At 47.2% G+C, this 27,174-nt stretch overlaps 1 protein-coding gene across 2 annotated transcripts; it reads right to left on the bottom strand.

Moving 5' to 3' along the window:
- Positions 1-226: 226 nt before the first annotated feature.
- LOC132386370 (uncharacterized) lies at positions 227-22,128 on the bottom strand. Of its 2 annotated transcripts, XM_059958620.1 has the most exons (8): positions 21,790-22,128; positions 21,343-21,414; positions 19,611-19,730; positions 16,150-16,257; positions 6,843-7,010; positions 3,474-3,616; positions 2,863-2,927; positions 227-1,694 (listed from the first exon to the last, which is right to left on the bottom strand). In XM_059958620.1, the coding sequence occupies exons 1-8, from the start codon at positions 22,103-22,105 to the stop codon at positions 1,514-1,516; spliced, it is 1,173 nt and encodes a 390-aa protein (XP_059814603.1). In that variant the 5' UTR covers positions 22,106-22,128; the 3' UTR covers positions 227-1,513. The 2 variants fall into 2 exon arrangements, with proteins under 2 accessions (XP_059814603.1, XP_059814604.1); XM_059958621.1 differs by lacking the exons at positions 2,863-2,927; positions 3,474-3,616.
- Positions 22,129-27,174: the final 5,046 nt, after the last annotated feature.

Genomic DNA, 27,174 nt, shown 5'->3' with positions numbered 1-27,174 from the left:
TATTTTCTATTCCTTAACAGAATAGTCCGGGACAATTTCAACCCGGCCCAATTATCCTCTCATAACAGGTGTCTACACAGAATTCTGAACCACAGATCTACTTAGAATGTATAAACTTCCTATCTGACAGTAATAAATGGGTATTAAATCCTTAATTAATATTTCAGAAATCAGAAATCCATTTCAAAAGATATGGATCTAATCTGACCCGGAGTAGCTTCAATGAACTAAAATTTGTAGCACCTTAAAAAGTTTAAGATTTTTAAGTATTTCCATATTTGAGCATTTTGGGTCACTTTAGGAAAAGTCAACAAATTTCGGCTGAGTATGGTATTTGGGCGTTTTTACTGCTGTCACATGTCAAAACGGGTGAAACATGCCCGGCACAGTATGTAAGTGTTAAAAACAATCTGCGGTGCAGAGGGATTTGGGAGACTTCGTGCAGCTTTCCCAAAAGTTTAACCTGCAGCTTGAGCCGGCGGTGAGGAAGGCAAATGAGATGACAGCATTCATTTCGAGAGGACTGGGACGGAAACGCAAGGACGTCATTCTCAGGCTTAATACGTCACTGGTGAGGCCACATTTGGAGTTCTGTGAGCAGGTTTCCATCGCTTATCTCACAGGTGATGTGAGACATTGGAGAAGGTTCACGGGAATGTTAACGGGATTGAACGTGGTATTGTAGGTGGAGTATTTGACAGCTCCGGGAGACAGAACACCCACACACAGCGATTCGGCAAAAGCTTCTTCCCCTGCGCCATCACATCTTTCAAAGCATCAGCAAAAACTCGGCATATTTGCGGTGTTTAATAATATTTGCAGTTTGCATTAATTGTACATCTTTGCGCCTTACTGATAGTTCAAAAGTACAAATTCCAGGCGTTATAAATTTCAGATAATAAATGAAATAGCGATTCCTGAGGAAAACATCCGATACGAGTGGACAGGACACTTGACCCGTTAATATTCACCAGTCACACTGAGTACAGGATTCGGGAGGTCACGCTGCCTTGGTACAAGAGGGGCACAGACAGAGGGAATGCGGACAGTCTTTCACCCAGGGTTGGGCTATCGAGCACCAGACGGGACAGGAATTGAGGTGAGAGTGAATGGAAAGCAGAAAGAGAGAGGGAGAGACAGATCAGGGAGACGGAGGGTTCAGAGAGAACGGGGAGGGGAGAGAGAGTGTCTGGGGGAGTGAAGGGAAGAGAGATGTAAGAAGTGTGCAGAGGGAGAAGAGAAAGAGCGGGCGGAGAAAGTTCGAGGAAATAAGGGGAGGTGAGGGGGTAGAGAAATGTAGAGGGAGCGGGGAAGAGCTGGACGTGGAAATGGAGAGAGAGAAGGGGATAGACGGCGAGAGGGAATTGTCGGTGTCTGGTGGGGAGAACATGGTTGCAACAAGAGGAGATGGAGTAGGAGGGAGGGGCAGAGAATGCTGGGAGGGAATTTGAAAGGATTTAGGAGTGAGAGTGAAGGGGAGAGAAGGAGGAGAAAATGGGGGTAGTCACTTGATTCATGTCTCCTTTACTGGCTGTTGACAGAGACCTTGGATCTTTTCAGGAATATCTGGGAACAAGGGTGCCGACTTCTCGCAGATGAACGCCCAATCACCATCACACATGATATTCCTTCCGCACTGTCTGCAGACGGGCGCTCCAGAGGGCAGCTTGTACAGGAGGCTCCGGCCCACAGTCCTATCCAGGAGGGTTAAACAATTTCAACAGAGACAAAGCAGCTTCATTAGAGGACCCGAGTGGAGTCCGTCCCCAAGCTAATCCCATGAATTCGCTCTCTCCTAATTGCCTGTGTGAGCTCTCAAACTCATTGCACTCAACCCCACGGCCCCGTACCGGTAACCAGAAAAATACCACGGTCCCAATGTCTCCCCACAACCCTGTGTCAGTTCCCTAACTAATCGTACTGACCCAATGTTTCCCCACAGCCCCGTAACCCCCAAACTAAACCCACCGAACCGCTTCCTCACCACAGACCACTTTCAGTCCCCATACGAATCTAACAGGCCCACCCTCCCCCCTCTGATCTGTTTCAGTCCCCGAACAAACCCCACTGTCCCACCGCCTCACCACAGCCCTATGACTGTCCGAAATGAATCCCAATGTCCCACCCTCCCCCCTCTGATCTGTCTCAGTCACTGAACAAACCCCACTGTCCCACCGTCTCCCCACAGACCTATGTCTGTCCGAAATGAATCCCACTGTTCCACACTCAGCCCTGTGTGGTTCCAGGTTCATCTCGTTGCCCGTTCCTCTACCCAGAGTTTCGTGGATGTCTCCTGACATATCCCACTACACCGCGCTCTCCCCATAGCCTCTGTTCCGCCTCCACACTTATACCACTGGCGCCCTCTCTCCCACATCCTTGCGACAGTTCGCAAACTAATTCCGTTAACCAAATGTGTTCCATCGCACTGTATTGGTCTCCAAACTAATCCAGTTTTCCTACTCTCGCCCCTCAGAGCCATGTCACTCACCAAACTATTCCCACTGTTGCTCCCTCTCCTCACAGCCCGGCGACTATCTTCAAAATAATCCCAGCGCACCGCGCTGTCCTCACCCATATGCGACAGTAAAAAAATAATCTCTGTCACCGTTCTCTTCCCACTGCCCGCTGGCAGTTTCCGATATATTCCAACTGCCCTGTCCTTCCCCGACATACACGTGTCGGCCCCAAAATATTCCCATTGTATCAGACTACCCCATACCCACGTACAGTCTGCAAACAAATCATAATGCCCCTCTCTTTAACGTCAAAACTACTTCAGTCCGTAAACTAAATCCATTTTCTCCCGTCAGGACTCTGTCAATAACCAAACTTCAGCCCACAAATTAGTGATAATCTCACCCGTTTTCACATTTTCCAATCCAGAAAACAAGTTTGCTGTCCAGAAGATTGAGGAATACAAAGCTCTGTGAAGTACAATTTACTTGATTAATGCCTAGAATCGAAGAATATGTACGGGGATTCTCTCAGCTGATTAAAACAGCAATCTGGAATGGGTCTGGCTGGAAGGAGATACACTCTGTGTCGGATCCCGGGAGTGTGTGATGGGACGGTGTGGAGGGAGATTCACTCTGTGTCTGACTCCGGGGGGTATGATGGGACGGTGTAGGGGGAGATTCATTCTGTGTCTGACACCGAAAGTGTGAGTTGGGACGGTATGGAGGAAACTTTACTCTGTTTCTAATCCCGCAGGTGTGTCATGGGACGGTGTGGAGGGAGATTCACTCTGTTTCTGACCCCGGGAGTGTGTGATGGGACGGTGTGGAGGGAGATTCACTCTGTGTCTGACCCCGGGAGTGTGTGATGGGACGGTGTGGAGAGAGATTCACTCTGTGTCTGACCCCGGGAGTGGGTGATGGGTGGGTGTGGAGGGAGATTCACTCTGTCTGACCCCAGGGTGTGTGTGATGATTCCTGTTTTACTGTGGGATATGCTCGTGCTGTGAGACGTACCGTTTCATCACTTGTATTGATTGCCAGCAGCCTTGAATGACGGTTTGAACATTCTTGCATCGCTTTTTGGAAAGATGTGTCAATCGTGGATACGTAATAACACCGGTCTTTATTTGTGACCCAGTCCTTGGAACACGTTTGCTCTAAAAATCAGGGTCAATGAACAGTGAGACACAGAGTGAATCTCCCTTCACAATTCCCCATCACACACACCCGGCGTGACAGACAGAGTGAAATTCCCTGCCCGCTGTCGCATCCCGCACACCTGAGGTCAGGCACAGAGTGAATAACCTTATGCAAAGTCCCATCGTAAATTAACTAGTATCAGACACAGTGAATTTCCCTCCACACCATCCATCAAACACTCCGGGGGTCAAGAAACAGTGTGATTCGAACATAGAACATAGAATCACACAGCACAATACAGGCCGTGTGGCCCACAATGCTGTGCCAACACTTAATCATTTCCTCCCATATATCCCTCTACCTTAATTATCTCCATATACCTGTCCAGTAGTCTCTTAAATGTCACTAGTATATCTGTCTCCACCACTGACTCAGGCAGTGCATTCCGCGCATCAACCACTCTCTGAGAAAAAAAGAAAATATTTCTCTAATATTCCCCTTGAAATTTCCACCCCTTACTTTGGTGGGAAGTGGTGCCCTGGGGAAGAGGCGCCGGCTATCCACTCTACACATTCCTCTTAATATCTTGTGCACCTCTAACATGTCTCCTCTCATCCTACTTCCCTCTTTGTAAAGCCCTAGCTCCCTTAATCTCTGATCATAATCCATACTCTCTGAACCAGGTAGCATCCTGTAAATCTCCTGTATACCCTTCACAATGCTTCCGCATCCTTCCTATACTCAGGCGACCAGAACTGGACACGGTACTTCAAGAGTGGCCTAACCAGACTTATTTAGAGCTGCATCATTACCTCGCGACTCTTAAACATAGAACATAGAATAGTACAGTACATTAAAGGCCCTTCGGCCCATAATGTTATGCCGACCCTCAAACCTTACATCCAATATAACCCCCACATCTTAAATTCATCCATATACGTGTTTAACTGTCTATTAAGCTTATCTGCTGTCTCTGCCTCCACCACTGACTCAGGCAGTGCATTCCCACACCAACCGCTCTCTGAGTGAAAAACCTTCACCTAATATCCCCGGTGAACCTTCTTCCCCTTCTCTTAAAGCCATGTTCTATCGTGTTAAGCAGTGGTACCCTGGGGAAGAGGCGCTGGCTGTCCACTCTATCTATTCCACTTAATATCTTGCATACCTCTATCATGTCTCCTCTCCAGGCACGCGTCACCGTTCCCTGTGCCAGACACCCACATGACCCCAAACCCAAAGTCTGTCACCCATCCCCCCTTCCCGCCATAGCTGCTCATCACACGCACAATGTGTCAAACACAGAGTCCCATCGTACATACACGAGGTGAAACACAGATTTCAGATCCCTGCACCGTCCGATCACACACTAACACGGTCAGACGCAGATTGAATCTCCCTCTCCACGGACCCAACAGACACTCCAGGCGTCAGACGTGGAGTGAAGCTCCCTGCATACTACCTTTTATAAACGCCCGGGGTCAGACGAGGAGTGAAGCTCTGTGCACACTGCCTTTAATAAACACCCGGGGTCAGACGTGGAGTGAAGCTCCGTGCACACTGACTTTTATAATCGCCCGGGGTCAGAAGTGGAGTGAAGCTCCCTGCACACTACCTTTTATAAACGCCCGGGGTCAGACGAGGAGTGAAGCTTCCGTGCACACTACCTTTTATAAACGCCCGGGGTCAGACGTGGACTGAAGCTCCGTGCACACTGCCTTTTATAAACGCCCGGGGTCAGACGTGGAGTGAAGCTCCGTGCACACTGTCTTTTATAAACGCCCGGGGTCAGACGTGGTGTGAAGCTCCCTGCGCACTGCCTTTTACAAACGCCCGGGGTCAGACGTGGAGTGAAGCTCCATGCACACTGTCTTTTATAAACGCCCGGGGTCAGACGTGGAGTGAAGCTCCGTGCACACTGACTTTTATAAACGCACGGGATCAGACGTGGAGTGAAGCTCCGTGCACACAGTCTTTTATAAATGCCCGGGGTCGGACGTGGAATAAAGCTTCCGTCTACATTGTCCCATCAAACACTCTCGGAGTCTGACACAGACCCTCATTCCAGCAGCCAGACATGATGTGAAGTTTCTTGCACACCGTCCTCTAACATGCTTCCCAGGACAGATTCTGAGTGTTCCACCTTGTACACCACCCCTCACACTCTCAAGGGGTCAGACACAGAGTAAAGCTCCCTCAACACCGCCCCTCACACACTCTCTGGATCATAGAACAGAATTTAGATCCTCTCCAAAGTCTAATCACACACAGCTTGATCAGACACAGTGTGAATCTCTCTCTCCACGGCCCCATCTCACTCTCCAGCGGTCAGGCACAAACGGAAACTCCCTCAGCGCACACGACGAATATCGGAGTGAGAATGATTTTCCATCGTCTGCTTCTCAACGCACCACACAGCCAACTTCAGACACAGAGTGAAGCTGCCTCCACACGACCCCATCTCACACTCCCGAGTATAGCACAGTGTGAATCTCCATCCTTACGTCCCATCACTCAATTCCTGTCGGGTCACAGAGTGAGGCTCTCTCTGAAGCGTTCAATCACACCCACCTGTGTTTTCACACAAAGCGAAGCTCCGCCCACACCCTCCAATGGCACACTCACGGGGTCAGACTCCCTCCACAATATCCAATCACACAATCCGGTGACACATAGAATAAACCCTCCTTCTGCACCGTCCCATCACCACTCCTGGAATCAAACACAAACGCTCACTCTCTGCGATCCCATCACACACTCCAGGATTCAGGCACAGAGTGAATCTCCCTCCACACCATCCCGTCAAACACTCCCGGATTCAGAGTGAAAAGCTCTCTCCACCGTGCCATAACCCACTTCAGGGGTCAGACATGTGGTGTATCTCTCTGGGCAGTGTCCCATCAGACAATCCCGCTGTCAGACACAGAGTGAAGTTGGATTCATACTGTCCCGTCAGGCACATCTGGAGTGAGACATAGAGTGAAGCAGCAATGTTACGTCTCACAATCCCATGGGCAGACACAGAGTGAATCCAACTGCACAGCGTCCCATCAGACTCTCTGGGTTCAGTGACAGAGGGAAACTTCCATCATGCAGTCCCATCATGCTCGCCGGGTCAAACACAGTGTAATTCACCCTCCATACCATCTCTTCACACACTCCCGATGTCAAGCACAGAGTGACGCTTCCTCTCTCCATGCCTGCCCTGTGACGAGGAGTGGGTGAAAGAGGGGGATGATGCCTCACCTCTTCTGCTTGTCAGCAATTCACAGATTTGAGTCTTGGTTTCTTTGGCAGATCTGTACTTCGTTTCCATCTCATTGAACTGGTGACGAAGATCGCTGTTCATTCGTTTAAGATCGGACAGATTAGAGTTTCGGTGACATGTTTCGTAAGACTGACGAATCTGTGACACTGAGAGAGATGGTGAGGGATGTTTAGCGTTTACAGTGATACGTGAGTCAGCGTCACTCTACCGAACGGGTCCCAGAGAGTGTGGTGTCAGTGTCACAGTGAAGGATGTGCTGATGGCACAGTGCGAGTCGTCGGCGCCACATTGACGGTCGTGTCTATGTCACGCAAGGGGGTATATCAATGTCCCGGTGAAGGTTTTGTTGTTTTCATGGGTGTCTGCGTCAGTATCGTGCGGGGCATGTCCGAGTTGCTGTGAGGAATGTGTCGGTGTCACTGTGAGAGGAGATTCTGTGCCCCGGCGAGAGGTGTGCTGGATCACAATGAAGTGTATCTCGATGTCAAGACAAGGAAAATGTCAAGGTGAGGGGGCTTGTGGTGTCACGGTGGGTGGAGTATCTGTGTCAAGATGTGTGGTGAGCTGGGTTCACAGAGAGGGGTATGTTTGTGTCACGGTGAGAGACATGTCATGGCCACAGTGTGTGTGAGAGGTTCACACTGAGTTGTGTGTCGGTGTCACGGAGAGAACCAGGTCGATGACATTGTGAGTTTAGGTGTGTGCATCACGGTAAGGGGTTTGCCAGTGTCAGGGTGAGGTGTGGGTCATTGTCTTAGTGATCTGTGCATCGGCGTTATGTTGCGGAGCGATACTGTCTCGGTAAAGGGTGTTGCAGTGACGTCTGAGTCTTTTTCACGGTGCGGTGTGAAGCGGATCACGTTGAGGAGCGTGAAGATGTCACGGTGTACGCAACCTCAGCGTCACGGTGAAGAACGTGTCAGTGTCACGGTGAGGAGTGTTTCGGTGCTGCCGAGAGGAGTTTATCAGTAACACCGTCAGGGACATGTCGTTGTTACCGAAGGGTACCATGCGGTCAGTGTGACAGCCATGTGCGTCTCCCAGCGATGGTCGTGTTGGTTTCGCGGTTATGTCTCTTTGAAGGTCGTGACCGTAATACGGTAAGAAGATTGTCAATGTGATGGTGAATGGCGTGACGGAGTCAGCATGAGTCTTGATTGTTTTACGGTCAAGGCCGTGATTTTATCACGGTCAGGGGAGTGTCCGTGTTATAGAAGATAGAGCATAGAATTGCACAGCACAGTAAAGGCATATCGGCCAAAATGTTAGGACGACCCGTAAAACCTGCCTCCCATATAACTCCCCACATACCTGTCCAGCAGCCCCTTAAATTTAACTGATGAATCTGCCTCCACTACTGACTCAGGCAATGCATTCCATGCACGAACCATTCTCTGAATATTTTTTTAAAAGAACTTCCTCTAATATCCCCCTTCTTCTTCCTACCCCTTACCTTAAAACCAGGTCCTGTTGTATTGAGCAGTGCTCCCTTGGGGAAGAGGAGCTATCTGTCCACTCTACCTATTCCTCGTAATATCTTGTATACCCCTATCCTGTCTCCTCTTATCCTCCTTCTCTCCAAAGAGTAAAGCCCTAGATCCCTTAATCTCTGAACATAATGCACACTCTCTAAACCAGGCAGCATACTGGTACATCTCCTCTGTGCACTCTCCAATGCTTCCACATCCTTCCTATAGTGAGGCGATCAGAACCGGACTCCAAGTGTGGCCTAAGTTGAGTTTTATAGAGCGACACCATTACCTCACTTTCCTGTGGAAAGTGGCCAGTGAGTGAGTGGGCCAGTGAAGGTGTGGAGATTTGAGGCTTTGACTAGCGACATAGGCGAGAAGAGGCGGTGGACGAGATGACCCAGTTAGTCTTTGCAATGCCTTCTGACGAGGTGATGTGCCTCTCCTGTGAGATGTGCCAGTCTTGGGGGATCTCCTCTCTCTCGCAGTCACATCTGCCAGTAGTGCATGCGGTTGGGCTATCTGAAAGACCTTGTGAGCAATCTGGAGAAGGAGCTGGATGACACACGACTTATTAGGCAGTCATAGATGAGAGCTACAGGTTGGTAGTCACACCTTGGCTGCAGGTAGTAGGTCATTGGGTGACAGTCAGAGGGAGGAAATCGTAGGAGGGTGGAAAGTTAGTGAAGAACACTCCTGTAGCCATTCCCCTGAATAATAAGTTTACCGTCCTGGATGCTGTTGGTGACGAAGACCGACCAGGTGTGAGCCACTGTGGCAGGGCCTCTGGTGCTGAGTCTGACCCTGTGGTGTAGAAGGATGGGACGGAGAGGAGGAGAGCTGTCGTCATTGGAGATTCGATAGTCAGGGGAGCAGACAGGAGATTTTGTGGACGGGAGAAGGAAACCCGCATGGTTTGTTGCCTCCCGGGTTCCAGAGTCCGGGATGTCTCTGACCGAGTGTTGACATCCTGGTACGAGAGGGAAAGCAACCAGAAGTCGTGATACATGTTGGTACCAACGACATAGGCTGAAAGAGTGATATAGGTCCAGAAGTGTGAGTTTCGGGAACTAGACAGAAGGCTGAAGAACAGGACCACAAGGGTGGCGTTCTCAGGATTGCTGCCAGTGCTACGTGATAGTGATGGACCTATCGGGTGTGATGATATTTTTGCAGGGAAATTTACTATGAACATGTGGTCGATGTTTAAGGATCTCTTGCAGGAAGTTAGGGATAAATTTGTCCCTCTGCAGAAGACGAAAAATGGCAGGGTGAAGGATCCGTTGGTGACAGGTGAGGTCGAAAATCTAGTCAGGTAGAAGAAGTCAGCATACATGAGGTTTAGGAGCTTAGAAGGGGCTGAGAAGAGCAAGAAGGGGGCATGAGAAGGCCTTGGCTAGTAGGGTAAAAGAAAACCCCATGGCATTATTCAATGCTGCGAAGAAAAAAGGTGACAGAATTCAGAATAGGAGCGATTAGACGTAAAGTGGGAAGATGTTCCTGGAGGCTGTGGAAGTGAACGAGGTCCACAATGAACACCGATTTTAACCAATGAGAGAGAATTTGATGAGGGAGAGGACAATATGACTGAGGTTGATGTTTCAGAGCATATTTATATTAAGGGAGAGGAGGTGTTGGAGTTGTTAAAATGCATTAGGACGGATAAACCCCCAGTATCTGAACGAATATTCCCCAGGCTGCTCCACGAGGCGAGTGAAGAGATTGCCGACCCTCTGGCTGGGATCTGTCTGTCCTCGTAATGGTACCAGGAATGGTAACAGGGGATTGGAGGGAGGCGAATGTCCCCTTATTCAAAAAAAAAAAATAGTAGGGATAGGGATAGGGTAGTAGGGGTGTAAAACACTGCTTAGGCCACACTTGGAGTACCGTGTCCAGTTCTGGTCACCTCACTATAGGAAGGATGTGGAAGCACTGGAAAGGGTACAGAGGAGATTTACCAGGATGCTGCATGGTTTAGAGAGTATGGAGTACGATCAGAGATTAAGTGAGCTAGGCCTTTACACTTTCGATTGAAGGAGGATGAGAAGAGATATGATTGAGGTGTACACTATATTGAGAGGAATAGATAGTGTGGGCAGCTATAATTATATTAATTATAGAAAGTGAGACTTACGTCTGTGGTGGGAAAGCTGTTGGAAAAGATTCTTAGAAATAGGATCTATGGGCATTTAGAGAATCATGGTCTGTTCAAGGACTGTCAACAGGGCTTTGTGAAGGGCAGTACGTGCCGAACAAGCCTGATAGAATTCTTTGAGTTGGTGACCAGGTATATAGATAAGAGTCGTGCAGTGGATGTGATATACATGTATTTTCGTAAGGCATTTGACAAGGTTCCACACGGTAGGCGTATTCAGATAGTCAGAAGGCATGGGATCACAGGAGTTTTGGCCGGGTGGATACAGAATTGACTTGCCTGCAGAAGGCAGAGGGTCGTGGTGGAGGGAATACATTCAGAATGGAGGGTTTTGACTAACGGTGTCCCACAAGGATCTCTTCTGGGACCTTTAATTTCCGTGATTTTTATTAACGACCTGGATATGGTGGCAGAAGTGTGGGTTAGCAAGTTTGCAGACGACACAATGGTTGGTGGTGTTGTAGATAGCGTAGAGGATTGTCGCAGTTAAGGGGAGGGAAGTTCAAGGGGGATATAAGAGGAAGGTTTTTCACTCAGAGAGTGTTTGGTGCGTGGAATGCACTGCCTGAGTCAGTGGTAGAGGCAGATGCAAGAGAGAAGTTTAAGAGACTACTAGACAGGTGTATGGAGAAATTTCAGGTGCAGAGTTGGGGGGGGGGGGGTTCTATGGGAGGTTTGAAGGTCGGTAAAACATTGTGGACTGCAGGGCTGTAATGTGCTATGTTCTAAGTTCTCACAACTCATAAACTCTATCCCTCGACTTTTGATTGCTAATACCCCCATAAGCTTTCTTAAGTACCCTATCTAACTGTGAGGCAAATTTTAGGGATCTGTGGACATGTACACCCAGATCTGTCTGCTCCTCCACACTACCATGTGTGCTGCCATTTACTATTTACACTGCCTTGGAGATTGTCCTTACAAAATGTATCACTTCACTCTTCTTCGTGTTGAACAGCAACCGCTACTTCTCAGCCAAATTATGCATCCAATCAATGTCTCTCAGCAATTTTCCACAATTCTCTACATTATCAACAACATCACCAAACATTGTGTCGACTGCAAACTTGCCAACCAACCCTTCTACCCTCACATGCAGGACGATAATAAAAATCACGAAAAGTAGAGGTCCGAGAACAGATCCATGAGGGACAGCACTGGTCAAAGCCATCCAATCCGAATGTACTTCCCCCCACCACAACCCTCTGTTTTCTGCTGAAAAAAAAGTAAATACCGCATTCACCTGGCCAAATATCCCTGTATCCCATGCCTTCTGATCTTATGAATTAGCCTACTGTGTGGAACATTTTCAAACGCCTTACTAACCGCCATGTATATCATATCGACTGCACAATCCTCATCTGTAAGATTGATCAACACCTCAAATAAGTTTATCAGGCTTGTTAAACACGATCTGCCTTTCATAAAGTCATGCTGACGGTCCCTGATCAGACCATTATTCTCTAAATGACCTGAGATCATCTGTATAAGAATGTTTTACAACAGCTCTCCCACCACGGACTTAAGGCTCACTGGTCTATAATTACCCGAACTATCCCTACTAGCGTTTTTGAACAAGCGGACAGTTTTCTCCTCCTCTCAATTCTGCTATACCATTCCAGTGGATAACGAGGAGATAACGATCCTAACCAGAGGCTCAGCAATCTTTACCCTCATTCGTGGAGCAGCCTGGGGAATATTCCGTCAGTCCCCTTTACTTACCCGTTCTAATGAATTTTAACAACTCCAACACCTCATCTCCACTACAGCCAACATGCTCCAGAACATCAATGTCCATCATATTGTCCTCACCGTCATCAAGTACTCTCACATTGGTGAATACCGAAGATAAGTGTTCATTGAAGACCTCGCTCTCTTCCGCATTCTGCAGGCACAACTTTATCCCACCTTTATCTCTAATCGATCCTTCCTTCACTCCTGTCTTCCTTTTATTCTTCACATAACGGAGGAATGCTTTACCCGACTCGCCAAGGCATTCTCCTGTCCGCTTCTGCCTTTCCTGAGCGCCCTCTTAAGCTCCTTTCTTGCTATCTTATATTCCTCAATAGTCCCATCTGTTCCTTGCTTCATAAACAGCATGTATGCCGACTTCTTGCACCTCACTAGATTTTCCACCTCACTTATTGCCCATGGTTGCTTCATCCTACCATTCTTTATCTTCCTCACCGAGACAAATTTATCCCTAACATCCTGCAACAGATCCCTAAACATCGACTATATGTCGTGTGACTCGTTGACACAGGACATAGGATCAGCCACGGTGATCCCTGTGGCTAGTTGACTGCCACAGGGATCCGTGCTGGGTTCATTTTTATTTGGGTCATCTATATCAATGATCTGGAATGCAATGTAGTAAATTGGATCAGCAAATGTGCTGATGATACAAAGATTAGAGGTGTAGTGGACAGTGAGGAATATTTTCAAAGCTTGCAGAGGTATTTGTACCAGTTGGTAAAATAGGCTGAAGAATGGCAGATGGAGTTTAATACAGACAAGAGTGAAGTATTGCACTTTGGAAGGACAAACCAAGCTAGAACGTGCAAGGTAAATGGTAGAGCACTGAAGAATGCAGTAGAACGGAGGGATCTGGGAATACAGATGCATAATTCCCTAAAAGTGCCGTCACGGGTAGATAAGGTAGTAACGAGATCTCTTGGTACATTGGACTTTATATATTAAAGTATTGAGTATAAGAATTGGAACGTTATGATGAGGTTGTATAAGGCATTGGTGAGGAAGAATTTGGAGAATTGCGTGACGTTTTGGTCACCGAATTACAGGAAAGATATTAATAAGGTAAGAATGCTGAGAGGGTTTACGTGGATGTTGCCGGGACTTGAGAAACTGAGTTACAGAGAAAGGTTGAATAGGTTTGTCAAAGTTCGACATGGAAGGTTAGTTAGGAAGTTTCAATCGTTAGGTATTAACATTGACGTCGTAAAATGGATTCAACAGTGGCTGGATGGGTGATGCCAGAGAGTAATAATCGATACATGGTTGTCAGGTTGGAGGCCGGTGTCCAGTGGTGTGCCTCAGGGATCTGTACTGGGTACAATTTTATTTGTCATATACATAAATAATCTGGATGATGGAGTAGTAAATTGGATTAGTAAGTATGCAGATGATACGAAGATAGGTGCCGTTGTGGACAATGAAGAAGGTTTTCAATGCGTTCAGAGAGTTTTAGTCTAGATAGAAGAGTGGGCTGAGCGATGGCAGATGAAGTTTTATGCTGATATGTGAGCTGCTACATTTTGGTAGGACTAATCAAAATAGGACATCCATGGTAAATGGTAGGCCATTGAAGAATGAAGTAGAACAGAGTGTTCTAGGAATAATGGTGCATAGTTCCGTGAAGATGGAATCTCAAGTGTATAGAGTGTTAAAGAAAACTGATGGCATTGCTGTCCTTTATAAATCAGAACATTGCGTATCGGAGCTGGGATGTATGGTTAAAAATGTACAAGCCATTGTAATGCCATATTTGGAGTATTGTGTACAGTTCTAGTCACGGAATTATAGGAAAGATGTCAAGAAAATAGAGAGAGTACAGAGAAAATTTACTAGAATGTTACCTGGCTTTCAGCACCTAACTCACAGAGAATGGTTGACCAAGTCATCCCTTTATTCTTTGGAGCGTAGAAGTTCGAGGGGGTCCTTGATAGAGGTCTTTAAAATTAAGAGGAAGATAGGTAGAGTTGACGTGGATAGGCTTTTTCCATTGAGAGTAGGGAATATTCAAACAAGAGGACATGAGTTGAGATTTAAGGGGTAAAAGTTTAAGGGAAACGCCAGCAGGAACTTCTTTACTCAGAGAGTAGTAGCTGTGTGTAACAAGCTTTCAGTAGAAGTGGTAGAGGCGGATTCGATATTGTCATTGAAAGTAAAATTACCGAGGAATATGGACAGCAAAGAAATGGAGGTTTATGGGCTGAGTGCTGGTCGGTGGGTCTAGGTGAGAGTAAGCACGGACTAGAATGACCGAGCTGGCCTGTTTCCTTGCTGTAATGGCTTAATGGTTATATAGTTTAGATTAGGAGTTTATTCCCTGGAGCGTAGAAGAATGAGGGGAGATTTGATATATTCAATTATAATGGGTATAGATAGAGTGAATGCAAGTGGGCTTTTTCCACTGAGGCCAGGGAAGGAAAAAAAAACAGAGGACAAGGGTTAAGGGTGAAGGGGAAAAAGATCACTTTTAACATTTAAGAAAATCCTGGACAGGTACATGGATGAGAGGGATATTGAGGTATATGGTACAAGTGCAGGTCCGTGTGACTGGCCAGAAAAATGTTTAGGCACAGCCAATGAGGGGCAAAAGACCAGTTTCCGTGCAGAAATGTTCTGCGGTTCTATGTCCATAGTTCATTTCCCTGCAAATTATCATTCCAATTCACACCCGCAAATTCTAACCTGATAGCTTCATATTTTCCCTTCCCCAATTAAAATATTTACAGTCCTCTCTGATCCTTTTCCAGGATAATTCTAAAGGCCAGTGAGCGGTGGTTACTGTCCCCCAGATGTCCCCCCATTGAGAGATATGTGACCTGACCAGTTCGTTTTCTATTACTAGATCTATTTGGGCATTAACCCAGTCGGCCTGTCAACACACCGTGACAAGTATCCGTTCTGGACACATCTAACTCTGCCCGGTCTAAACCGTTGGAACTAATCAATTCCCAATCAAAGTTAGGGAAGTTAATGTCATCCTTCATAACAACCCGCTTAAATTTTCACCTTTCCAAAATCTGCTCCTCGCCATCTCTACCGCTACGAGAGGACATATAGAAAACTCCCAATAGAGTAGCTTCTCCCTTCCTGTTCCTGAATTCCACCCATCCTGACTCAAAAGAGAACGGTGCTACATTACCCACCCTTTCTGCAGCTGACCAGTCATGCCACCCCTCCTCCACTTCCAGAAATATTGAGAATCCATTCCTGCCCTGGTGCCAGCCAAGTCTCCGTAATAACCACTACATCATAATTCCATGTATGTATCCAAGCTCTCAATTCATCACCTTTGTTCTTGATGCTTCTTGCATTGAAGTACACGCACTTTCGCCCTTCTTTCTTCCTACCTTTACACCCTTTATTCTTCTTCTCTTTCCACACAGCCTCTCTATTTGTTACATCTGGCTTGACTCCATGCACTTCTTTCACTGCTGTATCGCTCCGGGTCCCATCCCCCTTGCAATTTCGGTTAAATCCTCCCGGACCATGCTAGCAAACATACCAGCTAGGATATTGCATCCTGTCGAGATCAGGTGCAACCCATCTATTCTGTACAGTTCCCAACTTCCCCAAAAGGGATCGCAATGACCCAAAAATCTAAAAGCTTGCCCCCTGCACCAACCGCTCAGCCACACATTCAACGGCCATCTCCTCCAGTTCTTTCCATCACTATCACGTAACACAGGCAGCAATCCAGAGAATACCATCCTTAAGGTCCTGTGCTTCAGCATTCTGCCTATTTCCCGAAACTCACAATTCAGGACCTTATCCCACTTCCCTATGGTGAGCTGTTTTTAATAGGTGTTACCGTAAGGGGGGGTGTTGGTTTCACTGTTGTGTTTTAGAATAACAATTCATTCCACTCTCTTTATTTATGGTCGGACTCCACTCGGAGCCAGTTCCGCTCACCATGAATCGAGAGACCCACCACTACCACCATGAGGGCGGACGTAACTAGGCAGATCAGACGGTACCGTCTATTTCCGATCTTCACTTTCGACTCCTGTTCTTGCGCCGCTGCGGAGAGACCATACAACCGTTAGACCATAATATATATTTTATAAATCCACAGGGGCTACATAATGAATTCTTCACTTCAGTTACTTAGTGACTGTAGTGATGCTTGCTGCAGACTGAAAAGCATGACGATGTAGATATTCAGAAAGTGAATGTGCTGGAGCTTATGGAGAACTTCACGTTAGATAAGTCGCTTGGAACGGACGAAATGTAAACGAGGCGAGGAGGAGATTGCTGAGCCTCTGGCGATTATCTCTACATCATTAATAGGGACGGGAGAGGTTCCGGATGATTTGAGGGTTGCGAATGTTTTTCCATTATTACACAAAGTGAGTAGAGATAGCGCAGGAAATAATAGACCAGTGAGTCTTACCTCAGTGGTTGGTAAGTTGATGGAAAAGAACTTGAGAGGCAAGACTTATAAACGTTTGGAGAGGCATAAAATATTTAGGAGTAGTTTGCATGGCTTTGTCAAGGGGAGGTCGGGCCATACGTTCCTGATTAAATTTCTGTGAGGATGTGGCCAAACACTTTGGTGAAGGAAGAACAGTAGCTGTAGTGTATATGGATTTCAGCAAGGCTTTTGATAAGGTACCCCATGCAAGGCTAATAAGGCTAATGTCAGATCTCCCCTGAGCCTCCTCCGCTCCAGAGGAAGCGACCCAGGTGTCCGACCTCTCGTTGTAACACATGTCATCGAATCCCGGCAGAGTACTGTTAAACCTCTCCGATCACATTGTACATGGAGGTCCTCAGTGGAGTAACTCAGGGATCTGTTCTGTGACCCTTATTCTCCCTGATTTTTATAAATGACCTGACTGAGGAAGTGGAGGGGTGGGTTAGTATGTTTGCGGATGTTTCCTGGATTGGAGAGAATGCCTTCTGAGAATAGGCTGAGTGAACTCGGCCTTTTCTCCTTGGAACAACGGATGATGAGAGGTGACCCGATAGAGGTGTACAAGACGATGAGGGGCATTGATCGTGTGGATAATCAGGGCTGAAATGGTTGCCACAAGAGCACACAGGTTTCAGATGCTGGGGAGTAAGTACAGACGAGATGTTAGGGGTATGTTTTTTTACTCAGAGAGTGGTCAGTGCGTGGAATTGGCGGCCGGCAACTGTGATGAAGCCGGATAACACAAGGTATTTTAAGAGGCTTGCATTGCACAGTAGGTTCTCTATGTTTCATAAGATATAGTAGCCGAAGTAGCGCGAACGGGCCATCGACACCGCTCCGCTATTCAATCATGGGCTGATCTAATTCATTATGTCATCCCCACTCCATTGCCTTTTGCCCAGACCCTCTGAAACGCTGGCTAATCAAGAACCTATCTCTCTCTGCCTTAAAGGGACTCGATGACTTTGGTTCCACAGCTTCTCGTGGCAACAAATTCCACAAATGTACCTCCCTCTGACTGATGTAATTTCTCCACACTTCAGTTCTAAAAGGACGTCCTTCAATCCTGAAGATTTGACCTCTTGTCCTAGAATTCCTTACAAGCGGAAGGAAAGTTTCCATATCTAGTCTGTTCAAGTATTCGTAATTTTCAGTGAGGACTTTGCTTGTTCTAATGAACCCCAGGGAATACAGACCAAGAGCTGCCGGATGTTCCTAATACAGCAAACCTCTCATTCCTGGAATCATTCTCATGAATCTTCTCTGAACCATCTCTGATGTCAGAATATATAAGAAGCCCAGAACTGAACACAATACTCTAAGTGTGTTCTCACGAGTGCCTTTTGTTTCCTCAACAAATTTCAACTTCCTTGACTTGGCAAAGGCTGACAGGTGTCTGACGGATTCCAGACATCAGTCAGATCTCCCCTGAGCCTCCTCCGCTCCAGAGGAAGCGACCCAGGTGTCCGACCTCTCGTTGTAACACATGTCATCGAATCCCGGCAGAGTACTGTTAAACCTCTCCGAGGCTACCCAACGCAGTGACATGATTTCGATAATAGGGTGACCGGAACTATATCCAATACGGCTGATTCATCCTAGATGGTGATTTTTATAAAGTTGCAACGTCACTCCCTGACATTTGTACTCAATGTCCCGAATAATAAAGGCAAGAATGCCATCGGGCTTCTTAGCCATCCCATCAAACTTTGTAGCCGCGTTCAGAGAGCTATGAACATGAACTCGAAGATCCTCCGCCCATCTAAAGTAAGGACACATTCGACACAGCATTGTGCTCCGAACGGCCGGTTCTCTATGTTTCTATGTTGCAGCACTGTTTAGGGCCTTGACTTTGATAGTGTGTCATTTCTTTCATTAGAGTTAGCAAGGTGCAACATTTTAGGCTTGTCCCTGTTAAACTCCATCCATCTCCCGGTCTCCAAACCATATCTGTAACTGCTCTGCGTCACACTTAATACTTCGCCGGCCTTCTCCGATCTCCACAGCGCCACCTCTGGCCGTACCATCAGCAAACCGACTAACCCACCCATCTGCAATTTCATGCAGAGTATTTATATACATTTAAGAGTCGAGTGGTAATTTTGTAGTTCTATACAATCCTGTCCATACCCTACTTGGAGTACTATTCGCAGTTCCGCTCACCTTGGAAAAACGTCGAAAACATAGAAAGGGGTCAAAGGACATTTAGAAGAATGTTTCCTGGACTGGACAGAATGCCTGATGAGAATAGGTTGGGTGAATAAAAACACAAAATGCTGGCAGAACTCAGCAAGACAGACAGCATCTATGGGAGGAGATAGTGACGAAGTTTCGGGTCGAAACCGTTGATCAAGAGGGTTGAGTGAACTCGGTCTTTAATCTTTGGAGCGACGGAGGATGAGAGGTGACCTGATAAAGGTGCATAATGTTATGACAGGCATTGATTATGTGGATCGTCAGAGGCTTTTCCCCAGGGCTGAAATGGCGAGCAAGAGGGGGCATGGTTTTAAGGTGCTTGGAAGTAAATACAGAGGAGATGTCAGGGGTAGGTTTTTTTACGCAGCGAGTGGTGAGTGCGTGGAATGGGCTGCCGGAGGCGGTGGTGGAAGCGGAAACGAGAGGGTCTATTAAGAGGCTTTCTAATAGAGGGCTATGGGTAAAGCCTAGGTTGTTCTAAGGTAGGGAAATGAGCGGTCAGTTTTTGGGCCGAAGGGCCTGCATTGTGATGCATGTGTTCTATGTTTCTATGTTTCTAACTCACCCATCTACAATTTCATCCAGATTACTTATATACCTCACAGACAGGGATTAATTGGGGTGCCGAGTGACAATGTTTTATTACCCAGATGGTGCTCAGTCTATGGGAGACAGAGGAAGTGGTCGAGGCAGATGCATTAGAACCGTGGACAATTGCGAGTATCACACGTGATCCCTCCAGGCTGACGACATCACTGACCTGTTTGTGTAGTGGTTGACAACCCGCCGGGTCCCGAGGCAATGGGAGGATATTCATGCTGATCGATGCGGGGTTCCTCATTCCGAAATTTCAGATCTGAGTAGGTGAAGTTCGGATCCTCTGGGAGACAGAAAGAGAGAGCAGATAAGCAAGAGAGTGACAGCGGTAGAGAATGGGGGAGGGTGTCAGGAAGAGAGAGGAGAGGACTGAGAAAAGAGAGAGAGGCAAATGAGGGAGAGAGAATGGGTGACAGAGCGTCAGGGAGAGTGGTAGAGAGTCGAGAGGCTCACGGGAGCAGCAGAGGAGAGCGATGGACAGAGAGGGGGTTGTAGCGACAGGGATGCTGCGCGGGAAGATGTAAGAGAAAGGATGGGGAGGGAGAACGGTGTGAGACAGGCGGAAACAGAGTGGGAGGGGCAGGGGAGAGACTCGGGAACAGTGAGAGGGCTGGGAGAGGTGTGCGACAGGGTAAAAGACAGGGGGATTGAGAAGAGATGGATTGAAATTGGAAACTTTTGAGAAGCTGCAGAGGAGACTTACCAGGATGCTGCCTGGATTAGAGAGCATGTCTTATAGATTGAGTGAGCGAAAGCTTTTCTTTTTGGAGCGGAAGAGGATGAGAAGTGACTTGATAAAGTTCTACCACATAAGAGGTATAGGTAGAGTTGACAGCCAGATCTTTTTTCCAGGGTAGAAATGGCTAATATGAGTTCATTTTAAGGTGATTGCAGGGAAGTTTCGGGGGGGATGGGTGGATATCAAAGGTAGGTTCTTTTTTACACATAGAGAGATATATTTGTGGAACACACTACCAGGGTGGTGTTAGAGAAAGATACATCTAGATCAATAATCAGCTGGAGGAGCTCAGCGTGAAACACTGAAAATGGTGGGCGTGCTATATTAGTTCTGGAATGTGTGGTGTGAGGGGAGAAGAAAAGTGGGAGAGGGATAGAGAAGCGAGAAGAATAAAACTTGAGAGAGCGAAGAGCGAGGGGAGGCAGCGTAGGAGAAAGGGCATGCCCCGTGGATAGTCAGGAGGAGAGGGCGTCAGAGGAGTTCATGGGCAAATTTAGGGACAAAGCCAGGTCGGAATACCGGAGGGGCGGACGGGGAAGGATGAGAGGGAGCAGGGAGAGATGTAAAGGACGCGAGGGAGATCGAGAGTGGTGGAGACGGTGACTGTGATAGAGGAGGGACGGGAGGGAGGGGGCAATGACAGAGGGCGAAGAGAAGGGGACAGTGGAAGAGAGTAGGGAAAACGGGGAGAGAGGAGGGGAGAAACAAAGCGCGAAGAGGGTGTGAGGTGAGGGAGCGGAGAGGAAGGGAAAGAGAGTGGGGGTTAGAAAAGTGAGAGAGCAGTTATGGATTTATACCGCTCCTCCTCTTCAGCGTTTCTCCCACTGCGTCCGTCCTCGGACTCGGCGCTCGCTCATCTCCGCACACCCTTCCCACAGCGCTCGCTCCTCACTGCCCCTTCCTCCACACGGTACATCCCATGCTAGCTCCCCTCACAGATCCACAGCACACCCTCCTCAAACCATCCTACGGCGCTCCATCTATACAGCCCCTCCCGTGGCGCTGACACCTCACGGCACCCTCCCCACCGTCCCTCCCACAAGGTCCACCCACCCATCGTCTTTCCCACGCGTTATCTCCGTCTTATGCTCAAACAAGGTATTCTTAGCGTGACTGTACGTTTGCCCTGAGATCTCTCGACAACATTGGAACTGACCTCTATCTGTCCGGACTCGGGGCGCAGAGCGGGACTTGAAATTCAGTTCAGCGTACGATACATCAGGTTCAGCTGGGGACAGAACAGGGAGGGTCAAAGACAGACTGAAGAACCCTCCACACAGTCCAATCACACACTTCCAGGGTCAGACACAGAGTGAATCTCCTTCCACACCGTCCAAACACACACTCCCGGGGTCACACACAGAGAGATTCTCCCTGCAAACCGTCCCGTCACACACTCCCGGGGTCAGACACGGAGTGACACTCCCGCCACCCTGTCACGTCACACACTCCTACAGTCAGACACAGAGTGAAGTGCCCTCCACACTCACTCATCACACACTCCCGGACAGACATAATGTGAAACGCCCTCCACCCGTCCGATCAGACTTATCGGGGATAAGCTGCAGAATAGAGCTGTCGCCTGTCTCTCTGTCACACACACCTCGGGAAGGAGACCGTGAGTCCGTGTTTCCCAACTTCACATTCATGTATCTCTCGCTCCGGTCCATCCTGCCGAGGATTCTCTGCGTCTCTGAGCTCAGATCGGGGAAGCATCCGTTGTCAGAGAAAGCCTGTGTTAACAAGTGGGTTAGACCGGTACCAACCAACGCCGGATGAAGAGCTGACGAACAGAGGAACCGAGAGCAGGGGGAGGAAGTGCGGGGCGCAGAGAGATTGAGGGTGTTGCAGAAGGTGGTCTTGAGAAATGAGAGTGGTTGAGGGAAGAGTAATGAGAGTGGGGAGAAAGAGGGGAGCATTCCTGGTCGGGTAGAGATAGAGAGATGGGTGACAATGGACAGATTTGGAAGAAGGGAGCGAGAGAATGTGCATGTGGAGAGAACAGGGAGGAAGGAGTGATGGATATGGGGGAAAATGAGCAGAGAGAGTGAAACTTGAAGAAATGAAGGCCGGAGAGTTGGAGAGTGATTGGAGAGAGAGGTTCAGTGAACGGAGGTAAGATTGTGAGATCAGGATTGAACAAGACAGTGGTGAGGAGGAGAGGAAGAATGGAGATCGCAATGGAGATGGAGGAGGAATTCCGGGAGGACTGAGGAAATGTGGAAACGAAGAAGGGACAGAGAAAGAATAGGATTTGGATGAGGTGATTTGAGACAGAGTGCAGGAATGTGGAAGGAGGGAACGACCGAGGAATTTTGTCACTCATACAGAGCCATTGCTCCCTGGCCTCTATTTAGAATATGACCCGTCTACAACCACTCTTCCCCTTATGTAGGCAAGCCAGTACTGGATACACAATTCAATCTCCCCTTGGGCCCATTTCTCCTTACATGGGATACATTATCAAATAGTCGGTGAAATCAATATACACTACTTCTTCTTCGTTACCTTCATCAATTAAACGCGTTTCTAACTTGTCTGTTCCTATCTCTCTACAATGGTATTGCAAAGGAGATAGAATTATGTTCGCTATCTCCAAAACGCTCTCCCACTGAGAGATCTGAAACCTGACCAGGTTCACTTCAAAATGCCAAATGAAGTGCAGCCTCTCCTCTTGCAGGCTTATCTACATATTGTGTCATGAAACCATCCTGAACACACCGAGCAAATTCCACCACATTTAAACCCCTTGCGCTAGGGAGATGCGAATCGATATTTGGGAAAGAAACGTGCCAAATGGCGAATGTTCAGGGAATATTTGCTTGCAGTTCTGCATAATACTTTCCCATGAGAAAGGGCAAGGATTGTAGGGTACAGGAACTGTGGTCTACAAAGGCCTTACGAAATGTTTAAAAGACTAGTTGATGACCGAGATCTAGAAGATTATAAAACTAGCAGGAGGGATCTTAAGAACGAAATTGGGAGAGCCAGCATTGGACATAAGAATGCCTTGCAGGACAGGGTTATGGTAAACCGCAGAGCCTTCTATAAGTAAGTGAAGAACAAGTTTATAAGGCGTGAGGAAATATGACCAATCAAATGTAACAGTGGAAAAGTGTTCATGGGTCCGGAGGAGAGCAGATGTACATAATGAATACATTGCTTCAGTATTCACCAGGAAAAAGGATTCTGGTGACGTAGAACGCAGTGAAAACCATGAGCATGTACAAATTAATAAAGACGACATTCTGGAATTTTTGGAAATCATCAATTTGCATAGGTCAGCGGGAAAGGACGACTAGGCTACTGTGCGATCCGAGCGTAGAGATTGCTGAGCCTATGGCGATGACATTTGTACCAGCAATGGGGCCAGGAGACGTTCTTGAAGATTGGAGGGTTGCGGATGTTGCTCCGTTATTCAAGAAAGGCATTCGAGATCGCCCAGGAAATTATAGACAAATGAGTCTTTCTTCAGTGGTTGGTGAGTTGATGGAGAAGATCCCGAGATCGAGGATAAATGAACATTTGCAGAGGCAGAATATAATTAGTAACAGTCAGCATGGATTTGTCAAAGGCAGGTCTAATGAGCATGATGGATTTTTTTTGAGGATGTGACTGAACAAATTGATGAAGGTAACGAAGAAGATGCAGAGTATATTGATTTCTCCGAGCATTTGATAATGTATCCCATGTAAGGAGACATGGACCCAAGGGGAGACTGAATTGTGTATCCAGAACTGGCTTGCCTACATAAGGGAAAGACTGGTTGTAGACCGGTCGTGTTCTAAATAGAGGCCAGGGAGCAGTGGCGTTTCTCAAAGATCTGTTCTGGGACCCCTACTCTTCTAAATGACCTGGATGAGGTTGTTGAGGTGGGGGTTCGTAAATCTGAGGGCGATACAAAGATTGGGGTGCATGAGGTCTGTCACAGCTGGTGTACATTCATAGGATGCGAAACTGGGCTGAGAAGTGAAAGATGGAGTAAAATCCAGATAAGGGCGAGGTTGTTCTGTTTGGCAATGGACAATAGACAATAGACAATATGTGCAGAAGTAGACCATTCAGCTCTTCGAGCTTGCACCGCCATTTTGAGATCATGGCTGATCATCTACTAACAATACCCCGCTTCTGCCTTGTCACCATATCCCTTGATTCCCTTGTCCATAAGATACCTGTTTAGCTCCTTCTTGAAAGCATCCAGAGACTTGGCCTCCTCTGTCTTCCTAAGCAGTGCATTCCAAATCCCCACAACGCTCTGGGAGAAGAATTTTTTTCCTTAACTCTGTCTTAAATGACATACCAATTATTCTCAAACCATGCCCTCCGGTACTGGACTGTCCCAGCATCTGGAACATATTTCCTGCCTCTATCTTGTCCAATCCCTTAATAATCTTATATGTTGCAATCATGATAATTTGGTAAGTTAAATATAATGGCAGAATATAGTATTAATGTTAAGATTCTTGGCAGTATGGTAGATCAGAGCGGTCTTGGGTTCCAGTCCATAGGACACACAACGCTACGGCGCAGGTTGTCTCTGTGGTTACGAAAGCATAAGGTGCTTTGGAATTAATCAACCTTGAGATTGAGTTTAAGAGCCGAGAGGAAATGTTGCAGCTGTATAGGACCCTGCTCAGACCCCACATTGAGTACTGTGCTCAGTTCTGCTTGCCTTACTACAGGAAGGATATGGACATGATAGAAATGGCGCAGAGGGGATTTATAAGGATCTTGCCTCGATTGGGGAGCTTGCCTTATGAGAATGAGTTGAATGAACTCGGCCATTTTTCCTTGCAGCGACGGAGAATGACAGTTGACCTGATAAGGTGTAAAAGATGATGAGAGGCTTTTATCGTGTGTATAATCAGAGGCTTTTTACCAAGGCTGGAATGTGTAGTACGAGAGGGCACAAATTTTAAGGTAGTATGTACAGAGGGGTTATCAGGGTTTGTTTATTTGTCCGGAGACAGCGGTGAGTGCGTGGAATGGGCTGCCGGCGTCGGTGGTGGAGGCCGATACGATAGGCTCTTTGAACAGTCTCCTGGACAGGTCATGGAACTCAGAAAAATAGAGGGCTATGGGTAACCCAAGGTAATTTCGATGGTCAGGACAGATTGTGGGCCGAAGCACCTGTATTGTGCTGTAGGCTTTCCACGTTTCTATGACCGCTGGACGGAGTGGTCTGAACAGCGTTGGTCCGAGGGCCAGCTACGCTCGGGAGAGGCCGACGGGAACAGATGATAGACACTGTGAGCTCCAACGTTTGCAATTAGACTGTTTAATGAGAATGTGCCCCTTTTTTATGTTGCTTTGCAAACAATATGGACAAATTATAAAGCTGAATCGTTTACTCGCATATTGTCTACTGTTTGTAAACATCGTATAATATCCACCCAAACGAGATGTCGTAAGTTTCTCGGGCCGGGGGCTACCATCACCCGGATGAAGCCGGGAGCCGAACCGATGATTGCAGTCCCACAAATTGTTATTTTCTTGTAAGCCCTTTCTTTATATTTTACAAGAGCTTTGAGTTCCCTTCTCCGGCAGATTTGTTGATTTCCTGAGAACTGAGAACAGTTTATTTTTGAAATACATATGTCCTGCACCTTCCTCATTTTTCCCCAGAAATTAAAGCCATTGCAGCAGTGCTGAAGTCCCTTGCAGATATGGTTGGAGAAAGAACAATGGAGTTCAACCTGGACAACAACAAATATATAGTAGAGGGATCTTGCGGTCCGTGTTCGTAGCTCCATGAACGTGGCTCCACAGTTTGCAGACGATATGAGGATAAGTGGGGGGGGGGGGGGTCAGGTAGTTTTGTGGAAGTAGACAGGCTACATAAGGGCCTAATCAGGGCAAAGTAATGGCAGATGTACTGCTGTGTTGAAACATGCATGGTCATGCACTTTGGGAGAAAGTAAAATGGTTGACTATTTCATAAATGGAGAGAAATAAAAAAAAAACAATCAGAGATTCAAGGGGACTTTAAAGTCCTTGTGCGGGATTTGCTGGTTGAACTTAGAAATCTGCAGCACATTCCCGGCCCCTCAGCCCACAATGTTGTGCCGATATTGTAACCTTCTCAGGTTGAGTCTGCGATGAGGAGGGCAAATGCATGTCAATATTTCGACTCGAATGTAAAACGAACGTTGTGATGCTGAGACTTTATAAAGCACTAGTGAGGCCTCGCGTGGATATTGTGAACAGTTTTGGGACTCTCATCTTAGAATGATTGTGCTCAAAGTGGAGAGGGTTCAAACGAGGTTGACAAAAATGATTCCATGATTGAAGGGCGTCAGATGCGAACTGCCTGATATCTTTAGGTCTGCACTCTCTGAACTTTAAAAGGAAGAAGGGTGACCCCATTGAAATCTATTTATCTAAATTCCTTGATCGAGTGGTTGTGGAGAGGAAAGCTTCTGTGGTCGGGAAGTCGAAGACCAGGGGACAAAGACTGAGAAGAGTGGCGCGACCTTTTTGAACAGAGGCGAGGAGAAATTTATTTAGCCAGAGAGCGGTGAATCTGTGGATTTCCTTGCCTCAGGCGGCCGTAGAGGCCAAGGCTAAGTCGTCCTTTTGAGGCTCTTGATTGACAGGTCGGGGCTTGAAGGAAGACTGGCAGAAAGCAGGGGATTGATGCTGAGAAGTAAATTGGATCATCCACACATGAAATGGTAGAGCAGACTCAATGGGCTAAATGGTCTAATTTTTCTCCTGAACCTTACGTTCTTATGATGTTACTTTGTTTTATTGTGCAAAAACTAAATGCTGTTGCTGAGCTTGATTAGCTGAAGACTGAGACCACAGGATAAGATTCAGACGCTGCCTTGCTTGTGCGAGCTGACTAAAGCTAACCGCATTTCTTACCATGAATGAGGTAATGTTAACTTTTCTGCGAAACTGGATTGGTAATAGAGGAACTGACAGCAGATGTGCAGTCCTAATTTAGTGCACCGCATGGAATCATTCGTAAACTGCCTAATATCCA

This window comes from Hypanus sabinus, unplaced genomic scaffold, assembly GCF_030144855.1.
Source record: "Hypanus sabinus isolate sHypSab1 unplaced genomic scaffold, sHypSab1.hap1 scaffold_1121, whole genome shotgun sequence".
NCBI lineage: Eukaryota > Metazoa > Chordata > Chondrichthyes > Myliobatiformes > Dasyatidae > Hypanus > Hypanus sabinus.
This window is presented reverse-complemented; position numbering and strand designations above follow the sequence as displayed.

Excerpts from the sequence above, each read along its gene's own strand:
- LOC132386370 (XM_059958620.1), bottom strand. The coding sequence starts at position 22,105 with ATGCTCCCCTCTTTCTCCCCACTCTCATTACTCTTCCCTCAACCACTC. Across the intron at positions 19,731-21,342 it reads CCGAGTCCGGACAGATAGAG|AGGATCCGAACTTCACCTAC; the intron begins GTCAGTTCCAAT and ends TCTGTCTCCCAG. Across the intron at positions 16,258-19,610 it reads GTCAACCACTACACAAACAG|CGGCGCAAGAACAGGAGTCG; the intron begins GTCAGTGATGTC and ends GTCTCTCCGCAG.